The 15367-nt window shown below is 46.6% G+C and overlaps 1 protein-coding gene across 3 annotated transcripts in view; it reads left to right on the forward strand.

Annotated features, from left to right (window-relative positions):
* Nucleotides 1–15367, forward strand: part of LOC129867207 (low-density lipoprotein receptor-related protein 5-like) — a 95952-nt gene that overhangs the window by 65326 nt on the left and 15259 nt on the right. For all 3 annotated transcript variants that reach the window (XM_055940457.1, XM_055940458.1, XM_055940459.1), the window contains one exon: nt 14577–14793. In XM_055940457.1, coding sequence (XP_055796432.1) covers nt 14577–14793 — 217 coding nt within the window. The remainder of the gene's footprint in view (nt 1–14576; nt 14794–15367) is intronic.

Raw genomic sequence — 15367 nt, forward strand, 5'->3', positions numbered from 1 at the left:
GTGGAAACTCCTACACACCTGCCTGAACACTCATCAGACCACCCCTGGAGAGCTCCCTGTCTCCACACAATCTTAGGATTGTGAATAGCCAGCCAGGGAATCCCCAGCACCACCGGAAACGCAGGTGATTCAATAAGGAACAGACTAATCCGCTCCTTATGATTCCCCTGCGTAATCATCTCCAGAGAAATCGTGGCCTCCCTGACCAGCCCAGACCCTAACGGTCGACTATCTAAGGAGTGCACGGGGAAGGGAGGGTCTACCTTAACTAACGGAATCCTCAACCTCTGGGCAAGTCCGTGATCTATAAAGTTCCCCGCTGCGCCTGAATCGACTAGCGCCTTATGCTGGAGCGAGGGAAAAAAATTAAGGAAACAAATTAATAAAAACATGTGACCAACAGGAAGCTCTGGGAGAGTGTGGTGCTGACTCACCTGGGGTGACCAAGGAGTGTTCTGCCTGCCCTCTCGACTCCCAGATGGACTCCTCCAGCACCGACCGGAAGTGTGCCCTCTCCGGCCACAACTGGTACAGGAGGAGCCTCCTCCTCCGGTCTCCCTAGATGCAGAGCGGGAGGGCCAGGGAGCGGGAGGGCCAGGAGGTGGAGCGGGAGGGCCAGGAAGTGAAACAGACAGGACCCTTTCAGAACGTCCGCGAGCAGCTAGCAGATGGTCTAGCCGGATCGACATGTCTATTAGCTCATTCAGGCTGAGCGTAGTGTCCCGACAAGCCAGCTCCCTGCGGACGTCCTCTCTCAGGCTACACCTGTAATGGTCTATCAGGGCCCTGTCGTTCCACCCCTCTCCAGCGGCCACTACTCTGGGTAGTGGCCCCTCGCTGAGTCAGGCCTGTTCAAGATGGCATTGGCCCACTCTAGGGCTCTACCCGTCAGGCAAGGACGAGGACACTCATGCTCTCCTCGTCCGAGGGAGCCGGCCGAACGGTGGCCAGGTAGAGCTCTAGTTGTAGTAGGAATCCCTGGCACCCCGCTGCCGTTACATCGTACTCCCTCGGAGGCGTAATACGCAGAGCGCTGGTACCGGATTCCGCTGGAGGAGATGGTAGAGTTGCTGGTGGGAGGGTAGGTGGGGTAGTAGGAAGACCACTCCTCTCCCAATGGTCCATCCTCTCCATAATTTGATCCATCGCTGATCCGATGCGATGGAGGATGGACGTGTGATGAAGGACTCTCTCCTCCATCGTGGGGAGAGGGGTGGTCGCTGCTCCTGCTGACTCCATATATCCTGGTGCGGGCTTCTGTAACGTCAGGAGAATGATGGGTGTGGAGTCAGGCGCAGAGAGCAGAAGTTTCACGGGGAAAAAACGCTTTAATGTCCACAGTAACAGGTACAAAAATGGGTGAAGCCAAAACACAGGCGCAAACACAACCCAAAGACCACTGTTACATAAACCGGACAGCGAAAACCCAAAATCAACAATACACCTCCTACGTACAATAACAACAAGCCCGCACAAACACAAGCGGGCTAAAATAACTTAAATAGTACCCACCCCAAAAACCCAACAAGGAACAGGTGAAACCAATTAGACAAAAACAAACAAAAAGGAAAAATGGATCGGTGGCAGCTAGTAGACCGGCGACGCCGACCGCCGAGTGCCACCCAAACAGGAAGGGGAGCCACCTTCGGTGCTATTCGTGACAATGACACAAGTAATTTTCCCAACAATTGTTTACAGACAGATTATTTCACTTATAATTCACTGTATCACAATTCCAGTGGGTCAGAAGTTTACATACACTAAGTTGACTGTGCCTTTAAACAGCTAGGAAAATTTCAGAAAATGATGTCATGGCTTTAGAAGCTTCTGATAGGCTAATTGACATCATTTGAGTCCATTGGAGGTCTAGCTGTGGATGTATTTCAAGGCCTACCTTCAAACTCGGTGCCTTTTTCCTTGACATCATGGGGAAATCAAAAGAAATCCGCCAAGCCCTCAGAAAAGGACCTTGTGAAGATGCTGGAGGAAACAGGTACAAAAGTATCTATATCCACAGTAAAACGAGTCCTATATCGACATAGCCTGAAAGGCGGCTCAGCAAGGAAGAAGCGACTGCTCTAAAACCGCCATAAAAAAGCCAGACTACAGTTTGCAACTGCACATGGGGACAAATATCGTACTTCTTGGAGAAATGTCCTCTGGTCTGATGAAACAAAAATAGAACTGTTAGGCCATAATGACCATCGTTATGTTTGGAGGAAAAAGGGGAAGGCTTGCAAGCCCGAAGAACACCATCCCAACCGTGAAGCACGGGGTGGCAGCATCATGTTGTGGGGGTTCTTTGCTGCAGGAGGGACTGGTGCACTTCACAAAATAGATGGCATCATGAGGTAGGAAAATGATGTGCTCTGTCTGGAGGAATGGGCCAAAATTCACCCAACTTATTGTGGGAAGCTTGTGGAAGGCTACCCAAAACGTTTGACCCAAGTTAAAACATTTAAAGGCAATGTTACCAAATACACATTGAGTGTATGTAAACTTCTGACCCACTGGGAATGTGATGAAAGAAATAAAAGCTGAAATAAATCACTCTACTATTATTCTGACATTTCACATTCTTAAAATAAAGTGGTGATCCTAACTGACCTAAGACAGGGCATTTTTACTAGGATTAAATGTCAGGAATTGTGAAAAACTGAGTTTAAATGTATTTGGCTGATGTGTATGTAAACTTCTGACTTCAACTGTAGCAAGATGATGAAGAAACAATTTCATTGTGTTTCATGCTTCTGCAGCTTGCCTGCTAACGCATGCTTCGGTCCCAACCCACGTTGTGACAACAATGGGAACTTGCCTGCCTGCCCATTTGATCGAAGTCAAATATATTTGATTGACAACTAAGATGGTAACTGTGGATAACAGTCGTTCAAGTTCAGCATAGCTGTACTTGGGGAAAAGCAAAACAAAATGTTTTAAAAATCACCTTAATTATAAAGTATTGCTGCATCTGTCATCACCTTTGCAGACTAATGTAAGATAGCCAACTATTCCTAATATGATGTAGATTGGATAGTCATAAGTTAGGCTAATAATATATGTATTTTTATTTAACTAGGAAAGTCAGTTAAGAACAAATTCTTATTTACAATGATGGCCTACCCCGACCAAACCCTAACCCGGGTGACGCTGGGAAAATTGTGCGCCGCCCTATGGGACTCCCAATCGCGTCCAGTTGTGATACAGCCTGGAATCGAACCTGGGTCTGTAGTGATGCCTCTAGCACTGAGATGCAGTGCCTTAGACCGCTGCACCACTCGGGAGCCCAATATAACTGACTCACTGTTCGCAAAAAATACTTCTGCTTTTCTTCGCCTTTCTTTGCACACATCCAGAGCTCTGCCCCAGCTAGAGTGACATTTTTTTGGTAGATCCGATAAAAATCGGTAACTGTTTTTGCCTTTTATAAACTTATTTCATTCAATTCTACGACTCTTTACCTTCACGACTGGAGACACTAGTAAAATCTTTAATTCCCCAAAAATTACAGGGTAGGCTACTCGGCTGACACTGACAAATAGAGATAAATGAAAACGACCTCGTCTTGGAGGAGGAAATTATTGTTCTAAAAAAACTGTCCAGGAGCACGGAGACACCCAATGATAAAGACAGTGAATATGCGCACTCACCGTGATATGGCCGCTGCTCTTCGCTATAGTGCCAATAAGATGAGCTACTGTTCACTCAAACTATTGTGAGTTGAGAATTTTGATAGCGTAGCAAAAACAGGTTTGTTTTTTTCTTTATCCTCTTGTGTTCCAGCGATTTGTATTTTGAAATATTGCGATAGGCTTAGGTCCATTATAGATGCTTTTCACTTACAACTAGCTATTTCATATGCTGCTCGCACTGCCCAAATAGCACGCTTCCCGATTGTTGGTTATGCCCTGACCTTGTGATTTTAAAACAATCTAAAGCAACAAAGAAAAATAATAAGTTAATGATCCTCTGTGGCTAAATAATTTTCTCTGGTGTAGGGTTTTGAAGGATTGTATTTATTATTGTGTTGACCGGAGAAATTATATAACTTTGCCAAGTTCACTTTACTTTTTTTTTTTTTTTTTTTCACCTTTATTTAACCAGGTAGGCTAGTTGAGAACAAGTTCTCATTTGCAACTGCGAACTGGCCAAGATAAAGCATAGCAGTGTGAACAGACAACAACACAGAGTTACACATGGAATAAACAATAAACAAGTCAATAACATGGTAGAAAAAAAGAGAATCTATATACAATGTGTGCAAAAGGCATGAGGAGGTAGGCAATAAATCGAATAATTACAATTTAGCAGATTAACACTGGAGTGATAAATCATCAGATGATCATGTGCAAGTAGAGATACTGGTGTGCAAAAGAGCAGAAAAGTAAATAAATAAAAGCAGTATGGGGGGTGAGGTAGGTAAATTGGGTGGGCTATATACCGATGGACTATGTACAGCTGCAGCGATCGGTTAGCTGCTCGGATAGCAGATGTTTAAAGTTGTTGAGGGAGATAAAAGTCTCCAACTTCAGAGATTTTTGCAATTCGTTCCAGTCGCAGGCAGCAGAGAACTGGAAGGAAAGGCATCCAAATGAGGTTTTGGCTTTAGGGATGATCAGTGAGATACACCTGCTGGAGCCATCGTGACCAGTGAACTGAGATAAGGCGGCACTTTACCTAGCATAGCCTTGTAGATGACCTGGAGCCAGTGGGTCTGACGACGAACATGTAGCGAGGGTCAGCCGACTAGGGCATACAGGTCGCAGTGGTGGGTCGTATAAGGTGCTTTAGTAACAAAACGGATGGCACTGTGATAAACTGCATCCAGTTTGCTGAGTAGAGTATTGGAAGCTATTTTGTAGATGACATCGCCGAAGTCGAGGATCGGTAGGATAGTCAGTTTTACTAGGGTAAGTTTGGCGGCGTGAGTGAAGGAGGCTTTGTTCCGGAATAGAAAGCCCACTCTAGATTTGATTTTGGATTGGAGATGTTTGAAATGAGTCTGGAAGGAGAGTTTTGCAGTCTAGCCAGACACCTAGGTACTTATAGATGTCCACATATTCTGATGCTAGTCGGGCGTGCGGGTGCATGCAGCGAACGGTTGAAAAGCATGCATTTACTAGAGCACTGCATCGCAGTGCTAACTGCGCCACCAGAGTCTCTGGGTTCGCCCCCAGGCTCTGTCGCAGCCGGCCGCGACCGGGAGGTCCGTGGGGCGACGCACAATTGGGCTAGCGTCGTCTGGGTAGGGGAGGGTTTGGCCGGTAGGGATTTCCTTGTCTCATCGCGCTCCAGCGACTCCTGTGGCGGGCTGGGCGCAGTGCGTGCCAGCCAAGGGGGCCAGGTGCACGGTGTTTCCTCCGACACATTGATGCGGCTGGCTTCCGGGTTGGAGGTGCGCTGTGTTAAAGAAGCAGTGCGGCTTGGTTGGGTTGTGCTTCGGAGGACGCATGACTTTCGACCTTCGTCTCTCCCGAGCCCGTACGGGAGTTGTAGCGATGAGACAAGATAGTAATTACTAGCGATTGGATACCACGAAAATTGGGGAGAAAAGGGGATAAAAAATAAAATAAAATAAAAAAGCATGCATTTGGTTTTACTAGCGTTTAAGAGCAGTTGGAGGCCACGGAAGGAGTGTTGTATGGCATTGAAGCTCGTTTGGAGGTTAGATAGCACAGTGTCCAAGGAAGGGCCAGAAGTATACAGAATGGTGTCGTCTGCGTAGAGGTGGATCAGGGAATCGCCCGCAGCAAGAGCAACATCATTGATATATACAGAGAAAAGAGTCGGCCCGAGAATTGAACCCTGTGGTACCCCCATAGAGACTGCCAGAGGACCGGACAACATGCCCTCCGATTTGACACACTGAACTCTGTCTGCAAAGTAGTTGGTGAACCAGGCAAGGCAGTCATTAGAAAAACCGAGGCTACTGAGTCTGCCGATAATAATATGGTGATTGACAGAGTCGAAAGCCTTGGCCAGGTCGATGAAGACGGCTGCACAGTAATGTCTTTTATCAATGGCGGTTATGATATCGTTTAGTACCTTGAGCGTGGCTGAGGTGCACCCGTGACCGGCTCGGAAACCGGATTGCACAGCGGAGAAGGTACGGTGGGATTCGAGATGGTCAGTGATCTGTTTGTTGACTTGGCGTTCGAAGACCTTAGATAGGCAGGGCAGGATGGATATAGGTCTGTAACAGTTTGGGTCCAGGGTGTCCCCCCCTTTGGAGAGGGGGAGGACCGCGGCAGCTTTCCAATCCTTGGGTATCTCAGATGATACGAAGGAGAGGTTGAACAGGCTGGTAATAGGGGGTGTGACAATGGCGGCGGACAGTTTCAGAAATAGGGGGTCCAGATTGTCAAGCCCAGCTGATTTGTATGGGTCCAGGTTTTCCAGCTCTTTCAGAACATCTGCTATCTGGATATGGGTAAAGGAGAAGCTGGGGAGGCTTGGGCGAGTAGCAGCGGGGGGGGGGGGCGGGGCTGTTGGCCAAGGTTGGAGTCGCCAGGAGGAAAGCATGGCCAGCCATTGAGAAATACTTGTTGAAGTTTTCGATTATCACGGATTTATCGGTGGTGACCGTGTTACCTAGCCTCAGTGCAGTGGGCAGCTGGGAGGAGGTGCTCTTGTTCTCCATGGACTTTACAGTATCCCAGACCTTTTTGGAGTTAGAGCTACAGGATGCAAATTTCTGCTTGAAAAAGCTGGCCTTTGCTTTCCTGACTGACTGCGTGTATTGGTTCCTGACTTCCCTGAACAGTTGCATATCGCGGGGGCTCTTCGATGCTATTGCAGTTCGCCACAGGATGTTTTTGTGCTGGTCGAGGGCAGTCAGGTCTGGAGTGAACCAAGGGCTATATCTGTTCTTAGTTTTGCATTTTCTGGACGGAGCATGCTTGTCTAATATGGTGAGGAAGTAACTTTTAAAGAATGACCAGGCATCCTCAACTGACAGGATGAGGTCAATATCCTTCCAGGGTAGCCGGACCAGGTCGATTAAAAAGGCCTGCTCGCAGAAGTGTTTTAGGGAGCGTTTGACAGTGATGAGGGGTGGTCGTTTGACCGCGGACCCGTAGCGGATACAGGCAATGAGGCAGTGATCGCTGAGATCTTGATTGAAGACAGCAGAGGTGTATTTGGAGGGCAAGTTGGTCAGGATAATGTCTATTAGGTTGCCCATGTTTACGGATTTAGGGTTGTACCTGGTGGGTTCCTTGATGATTTGTGTGAGATTGAGGGCATCAAGCTTAGATTGTAGGACTGCCGGGGTGTTAAGCATATCCCAGTTTAGGTCACCTAACAGAACAAACTCTGAAGCTAGATGGGGAGCGATCAATTCACAGATGGTGTCCAGGGCACAGCTGGGAGCTGAGGGGGGTCGGTAGCAGGCGGCAACAGTGAGAGACTTATTTCTGGAGAGATTAATTTTTAAAATTAGAAGTTCTAACTGTTTGGGCATAGACCTGGAAAGTATGACAGAACTTTGCAGGCTATCTCTGCAGTAGATTGCAACTCCTCCCCCTTTGGCAGTTCTATCTTGACGGAAAGTGTTACAGTTGGGTATAGAAATCTCAAAATTTTTGGTGGCCTTCCTAAGCCAGGATTCAGACACGGCAAGGACATCAGGGTTGGTAGAGTGTGCTAAAGCGGTGAGTAAGACAAACTTAGGGAGGAGGCTTCTGATGTTGACATGCATGAGGCCAAGGCTTTTTCGATCACAGAAGTCAACAAATGAGGGTGCCTCGGGACATGCAGGGCCTGGGTTTACCTCCACATCACCCGAGGAACAGAGGAGTAGTAGGATGAGGGTGCGGCTAAAGGCTATCAAAACTGGTCGCCTAGAGTGTTGGGGACAAGGAATAAAAGGAGCAGATTTATGGGTGTAACAGTACTCTTCTTGCGTTGTGTACAATCAATCCTCGACACGAATTCCAACGTGTTGCACCAGTCATGGAGATTTATTCTGGTAGGAACAGCACAAAATTGCACGTCATGCAATGCACGGCTCACCATCCAACTCTGCACTCACGCACGCTGGTTTGGTGCTTGTTCACTGGGATAAATCTCCATGACTGGTGCAACACGTTGGAATTCGTGTCGAGGATTGATTGTACACAACGCAAGAAGAGTACTGTTACAGTGGTGCCGTGACCCGGATCACTGGTTGCTGCGGAAAAGGAGGAGGTTGAAAGGGGGGTGAGTGTAACGGATGTGAAATGGCTAGCTAGTTAGCGGGTACGCGCTAGTAGCATTTTAATCAGTTACGTCACTTGCTCTGAGACTTTAAGTAGGGTTGCCCCTTGCTCTGCAAGAGCCGCGGCTTTTGTGGAGCGATGGGTAACGACGCTTCGTGGGTGTCAGTTGTTGATGTGTGCAGAGGGTCCCTGGTTCGCGCCCGTGTCGGGGCGAGGGGACGTACTAAAGTTATACTGTTACATTGGTGCCGTGACCCGGATCACTGGTTGCTGCGGAAAAGGAGGAGGTTGAAAGGGGGGTGAGTGTAACGGATGTGAAATGGCTAGCTAGTTAGCGGGTGCGCGCTAGTAGCATTTCAATCAGTTACGTCACTTGCTCTGAGACTTAAGTAGTGTTGCCCCTTGCTCTGCAAGAGCCGTGGCCTTTGTGGAGCGATGGGTAACGATGCTTCGTGGGCGACCGTTGTTGATGTGTGCAGAAGGTCCCTGGTTCGCGCCCGTGTTGGGGCGAGGGGACGGTTTAAAGTTATACTGTTACATTGATGCTGTTGACCCGGATCACTGGTTGCTGCGGAAAAGGAGGAGGTTGAAAGGGGGATGAGTGTAACGGATGTGAAATGGCTAGCTAGTTAGCGGGTACGCGCTAGTAGCATTTCAATCAGTTACGTCACTTGCTCTGAGACTTTAAGTAGGGTTGCCCCTTGCTCTGCAAGAGCCGCGGCTTTTGTGGAGCGATGGGTAACGACGCTTCGTGGGTGTCAGTTGTTGATGTGTGCAGAGGGTCCCTGGTTCGCGCCCGTGTCGGGGCGAGGGGACGTACTAAAGTTATACTGTTACATGGGCGTGGTAGAATAGATTCTGGGCATAATGTGCAGACAGGGGTATGGTGGGGCACGGGTACAGCGGAGTCAAGCCCAGGCACTGGGTGATGATAAGAGAGGTTGTATCTCTGGACATGCTGGTCTCAATGGGTGAGGTCACCGCATGTGTGGGAGGTGGGACAAAGGAGGTATCAGAGGTACGGAGAGTGGAACTACGGGGTCCATTGCAAACCAAAACAATGATAACTAGCCTGAACAACAGTATACAGGGCATATTGATATTTGAGAGAGACATACAGTAAGGCATAAAGTGATTGCAGGTCTTGATTGGGAGAGCTAGCTAAAAAAACAGGTGAGATAACAGCAGCTAGTCAGCTAACACAGCAACAGCAGGTAAAAATGGCGACGACTAGGCAGAGAGGGTCGGATTAACTACACACATAGCCTGAGTTAAAACACAGAGCCGACAGATAAAACACAAATAAACAGAATGGAGTACCGTGAATTAATGGACAGTCCGGCAGGCATCAGCTATGTAGCCAAGTGATCATAGTGTCCAGGGGGCAGCCGTAGATGGAGCAGGGAAGCCACAAAAAAGCTAGCACGCAGCGTTTAAAGTTAGTAGCCCGGGGGTGGTCTGCTCAGACAGAGGCCGGTTGAGGGCACAGCGGATGGGGTATTCGCCTGCAGACCAGACGTGGCCGTGTCGACAGAGAATCCAAGCCGGATGGCGACGGCGAATGAGAGGTTGTGATTGTAGAATTGTGTTTGCTAACTGGTGCTAGCTTCGTGGCAGTGGCGCTAGCTGCAAGCTAGCTGTGAGGATCAGAAGTAGTGGCTCAGGGATTACGGCAGGAATCCGGCGTTGTTGTCGAGAGACAGTCCGATGCTGGTAAATTGGTGAGTAATATCCAGGCTAATAACAGGGCTTGTGTCTGTGCAGAAGGTAAAAGCTGCTAGCAGCGGCTAAAAATGGCTACATGGCTTGTAGCTGATTAGCTGGTTAGCTACTGGGGGTTCTTGAATGTGTTCCAAAGTTAAAAAATAATAGCGACTCCGTATCACATTGGGTGAGGTAGGTTACTGGAAGGTATAATCGAATAAAAAATCGAAAAGAGAAAAAAAAGTAAAATATATACAAGAAATACAAACGTACACGAGAGGACTAAACAAACACGTCTACACTGCTACGCCATCTTGGAACAACATACTTTAGGGGAAGTGATTCACATTTCTTGCTAGCTTACCAAATGACACCTGCATCTCTAGGTGTAGCCACCAAAAAACGATATGGGAGGAAAGTCTGCCACTCAACCACTCGTCCATCCAATGCCATGACATCCTTCCAGCAGCTAGCTAGGCTCTGTGGTTTTAGCTTGCCAAACAAATAGCTACATATTCTCTCCGCACCATGGAAAAATGTGTGGAATTGCAGGAAATTAACTTACAAATGTTTTGCTCGCAAAGGGGGCGTGGTATGGATGTGGGTACGCAAACCCACGAGCCACTGTGACCCCTCATGATGAGTTGTTTTTTGTGACTCCCTTCCCAATAAAAGTTGACCATCCCAGCTCTACATAATGACATTTTTTTGTCAAATATAACCTCTTTTGTAAAACCTCTTATGAAGTTGGTTTTGAAGCATAAACTGTCAATTTTATACTTTTGACTGATATTATCATTGTCTGTTTCATATTTACAAAGTAGTTAAAACACTGTCAGTTCCACTATAAGCTGCTAGCTAGTAGAAACTAAGACTGGGCTTTGAGGGCCATGCAGCCTTCCGTCACACTGCCCCGGCCTGCAGATTGAATTTGTAAGGCATCTCAATGACACTGAGGCGCAAAGAGGACGTTTACAATTGGCTGGCATTGTAGCCTGCCGAGGATTGACTTTTCCCTGAATTACTGATGAGACTTTTGTGTTTTCTGTTTTGTTTATGTTTTCCTCGGTCAAGAAAAGGGTTCTCACACTATAAAAACAACTCTCCCAGTGCATAATTGTCTCTGAAAAAGAGCAGGGAGAAAAAATGGTGCACCCATCTTTCAGTGGCGAAGGCCATGTCTAATTGTCTCAGTAAAAAATGAATAGAACAGAGGGGGATAGACTCCTGCTGATAGGATGGCCATGAAAGTGCAGTTTTTTTGTTTTCTCGGTTGGTCCTAAATTTTGAGTCCATTTTGTGTTTTGTTTGCAAGATTTTCCTTTTTGGTAGAAGGGGAGGTAAATTCCATCGACACTTTTTTTTTCTCCCTGTGGCATTATGTTTTAATGACCTCAGAGGCCTGTTTAGGTTTGTTCTGGACTAATTAGCCTAGGCAGCTGGCGTGTTAACAGCACAGAGGGTCCAGTGTGTGCTGGCAGCCATGCGTTTACCCGTGCCTGCAGTCTAGGGCCTCCCCTCCCCCACTTTCCTCCATCCTCCCCTCCACTCCCAGGCTAGCCCCAGAAAGAGTTAACCTGGAGAAAGTGTGGCCGCACCGTGGCTGGAATCCAGGGCCAAAAATCAACCAGCTGCACACTTAGTCCTTTGATGCGCTGCAAGGCGAGCGGTGTATGTGGAATTGTCAGGATGGCGAGGAACATGACTCCATAGAAAGAGCAGTAATCTTACCTGGATTAGACTGAGAAAGAAATGGAGAGGGAAGGAATGCCAGAGTTGGCGATTTTCTCCATTGCTGGTAAAAATAGCTGGGGTTTTTGGTGGTTACTCAGGTGAGCAGTCAAACAATGTCCTATAGTCCACTGAAAGCATAAAGGCAAGGGGAAACAGATGTTTGGAAGGTATGCCATCCAATAAAAAGGTCTAATTACACCAGTGGAAAGAATTCATGCCTTACTCCTACGTAACCATGAGACGAGAAAGATCAACTCCGGCCCATCCTATGTTCAACCACGCTCCCAAGATTGTGTTATAATAATATTAAAGTGAAAGTCTGCTTCCAAAGCACAACTGGTCATCCATATTTTAATTGGGTCACAGATAACGCTCTAAATAGGCCTAAATGCAAAATAACATATTTGCATTCCAAAGGCAGGAAAAAGTGTTTAAAATGATCCATTTCCCTAAAACAGGGAATCATAACATTCATGGCATACCACACAAGTTGTGTGAAGCTTCCAGGAAAGTCCAGTTGAGGTATTATCTCTGCTAGCTGGGGCTGCTATAGAAACTATGGCTGCTTTTTTGTTGAGCATCATGACCTACCCTCTCCCCCTCAGTGTGTTACTGCAAACCTTTCTGAATATCTTACCAGTTCCCCTTTAAGACTTTCCACTGAGTTGTGCTTAGCCCTCTTAGTCAGTGCTATATGCTTTCTCCTAATGTCTTTATCTAGTGTCTTTATCCTAAAAGCCAAACCGGTATAATGTTCCATAAAGAATGCTCGGTGTGAACCCAGTCCACCCCTCTAGTCTCTCTCTCTCGGCATTGTGGTCAGAGCAGTTTAGTGAGCTGGATTATCCTCCATCTCACCTTCTCCCCAAAAGCGACACCATTTCTCTGTGGTGTCAAATTCTGCCTGTCCCCTTCATATTATGCTGCCTGCAGTGTTTGTGAACAGAAAAAGTATTTCACCCAACAATGTGCCAATAATTATTTATTTTTTCATATTGGGAGAGAGGGAGGAAGTCAGTGAGTCGCTCCACCAGCTGTAGGAAGCGAGGGACTGAATTACATAAATTAATCAAGTGGACACCCCTCCAGGGCAGGCAGCCCTTGGAAGCAGCCTCAGCCCCATCCCCATCTCCGTCTGCACACTCCAAGCTCCCTGGCCACACAGGAAGAGCTCGAGATGGGAACCACACCGTACAGAAAGTATTTGTTTTAAGAGCTTCTCGGCAAAACAATATGCCACACTAATATGGCCGTCACTGGCAGAGCCGTCTGTGAATGCGTAGGTAGTATTTAGACATCAGCCGATATCTGTCGAGGGGCCTAAGTTTGTATTCACTAGAGCGATCCAAAGTCATCTGTAAGACCACCAGATCTTATAAGTTCAAGTTGCCATTGTTAAATACCTGCTGTGAACAGGATATGCAAGTGTACTAGTGCCTTTCTGCTCAGTTCCTATAGGGTTTTGTAAAGTGCTTGTGGACGACATCGTTTTCATCCAGAGAAGTCAACTTTTCATTATCATTTTTGTGTCTGAGCCACTTCGGCATGTCTCCCACCAAAATAAAGACCTAGGGTTGGTTGGTTGTATGGCGTGATTAACACCCACGTGAACCCACTGATACCTCCATGCAAACCGAAATGGTAGAAGCACACAGTGCTGATCTGTGTAGTGCTCAGTTTCTCCTAGAGTAGAATATGCTCACCATGTCACGTAGGAGTGGCCATCATAAGATGCCACACTACAGAATTTTCAGTCGGACTGAAATATTTCCTGGAGCTTACACCAGTTTGCTAAAATAAAAAACACAGGTCTATTTTCAGTGGCACAGTTTTGTGTAATAGTAATGCCGGCTAGGAATTGTGTCGAGTGTAATTGCAGCCTTTTCAGAAATAAGTTCAGTTCCCTGTAAGGAACAGCTCTCTCTTTCTGCTCCTCATACGACAGAGTTATGCTTTGGCACCACTCCCTATATCCGTTTACTTCATTTTCTAATGCAACCCTTGTGACGGGAATCATATACTGTCACATTTTATTAATTTAAATATGATATACTCTGCGTGGTCTCCCACTTAGCATAAATTGTGTTTTTCCCCAGATAGAGATATTGATGGTCATGCTCCATAGTTAATGGTGATCTTTGAATATAAATAGCTTGTCAGTTTGCAGTTAGTTACATATTGAGTTTTATTGATTTTAAATGTCTCCATGATTTGGCTTTGAAACAGTCTTGAAATTAGTGTTCTCAACATAATTAATGAACATGCACCTGTGAAATACTATTGTCATTGTCAGTGCATTCTATCTAGTGTCAGTAACCTGCTCTGACCTGTTTGTGTGTTTTAAATGTACCCCAGGTTATCAAGAATTAGATGTCATAACTCATATTGATGCCTACAGCATCTATGTCAGGGATCATCAACTAGATTCAGGCGCAATACTTTTTTTATTTTCTTGAGCGGATTGTCGGGGCGGGGGGGGGCGGAACATAATTCCAAATCATTTGTAGACTGCAAATTGACCGCAAGAAGCCCAAACAGATATATTTGACTAAAACATAAACATTTCAAACCATGCTACCTTCTGTATACAATATTATGCTTGGGAATACTGTGGAACATTTCTGAAATTAAATCACTTGATTTGCTGTTTTTACAAAAAAGATTTGTTTTGGTAGCCAAATAAAATCCCCACTAGTTTCTTTCTGCCAAATGGGGAATCGTGATCTATGGGTGTGGGTAGATGCTTGTGTGTTACAGAACAAGAGCCCGAGGACAAACTCTTTTGCTTGGACAATTGCTTATGCCTAATCAGACAAAATCAGTTGCCGTTTCCTACCACTGTGCCCTTGAGCAAAGCACCCAACTGCTCCATGCTCATACTTGGCAAAAGCTACTACTTGGGTTGCCCATCAATATTAACCCCCCTCCTCTCCGTAAACCCAGGTGATTGACGTGGACGGCTCCAACAGGATGACCCTGCTGGAGGACAAGCTACCCCACATCTTTGGCTTCACGCTGCTGGGCGACTACATCTACTGGACAGACTGGCAGAGGAGGAGCATCGAGAGGGTCCACAAGACCAACGCCATCCGAGAGATCATCATTGACCAGCTACCTGATCTCATGGGACTCAAGGCCACCAGAGTCACTGAGGTCTCCGGTAAGAGAGAGGAAATTATGGGGTTTTATTGTTATTTGGATGTACACAGCTGTAGTAGTGTAAGAAGTGTGTTTAATTTATAAACTCAGCAAAAAAAGAAACGTCCTCTCACTGTCAACTGTGTTTATTTTCAGCAAACTTAACGTGTAAATATTTATGAACATAAGATTCAACAACTGAGACATAAACTGAACAAGTTCCACAGATATGTGACTAACAGAAATGGAATAATGTGTCCCTGAACAAAGAGGGGGTCAAAATCAAAAGTAACAGTCAGTATTTAGTGTGGCCACCAGCTGCATTAAGTACTGAAGTGCATCTCCTCCTCATGGACTGCACCAGATTTGCCCGTTCTTGCTGTGAGATGTTACCCCACTCTTCCACGAAGGCACCTGCAAGTTCCCGGACATTTCTGGGGGGAATGGCCCTAGCACTCACCCTCCGATCCAACAGGTCCCAGACGTGCTCAATGGGATTGAGATCTGGGCTCTTCGTTGGCCATGGCAGAACACTGACATTCCTGTCTTGCAGAAAATCACGCACAGAACGAGCAGTATGGTTGGTGGCATTGTCA

The sequence above is a fragment of the Salvelinus fontinalis genome, chromosome 12, assembly GCF_029448725.1.
Source record: "Salvelinus fontinalis isolate EN_2023a chromosome 12, ASM2944872v1, whole genome shotgun sequence".
Classification (NCBI taxonomy): domain Eukaryota; kingdom Metazoa; phylum Chordata; class Actinopteri; order Salmoniformes; family Salmonidae; genus Salvelinus; species Salvelinus fontinalis.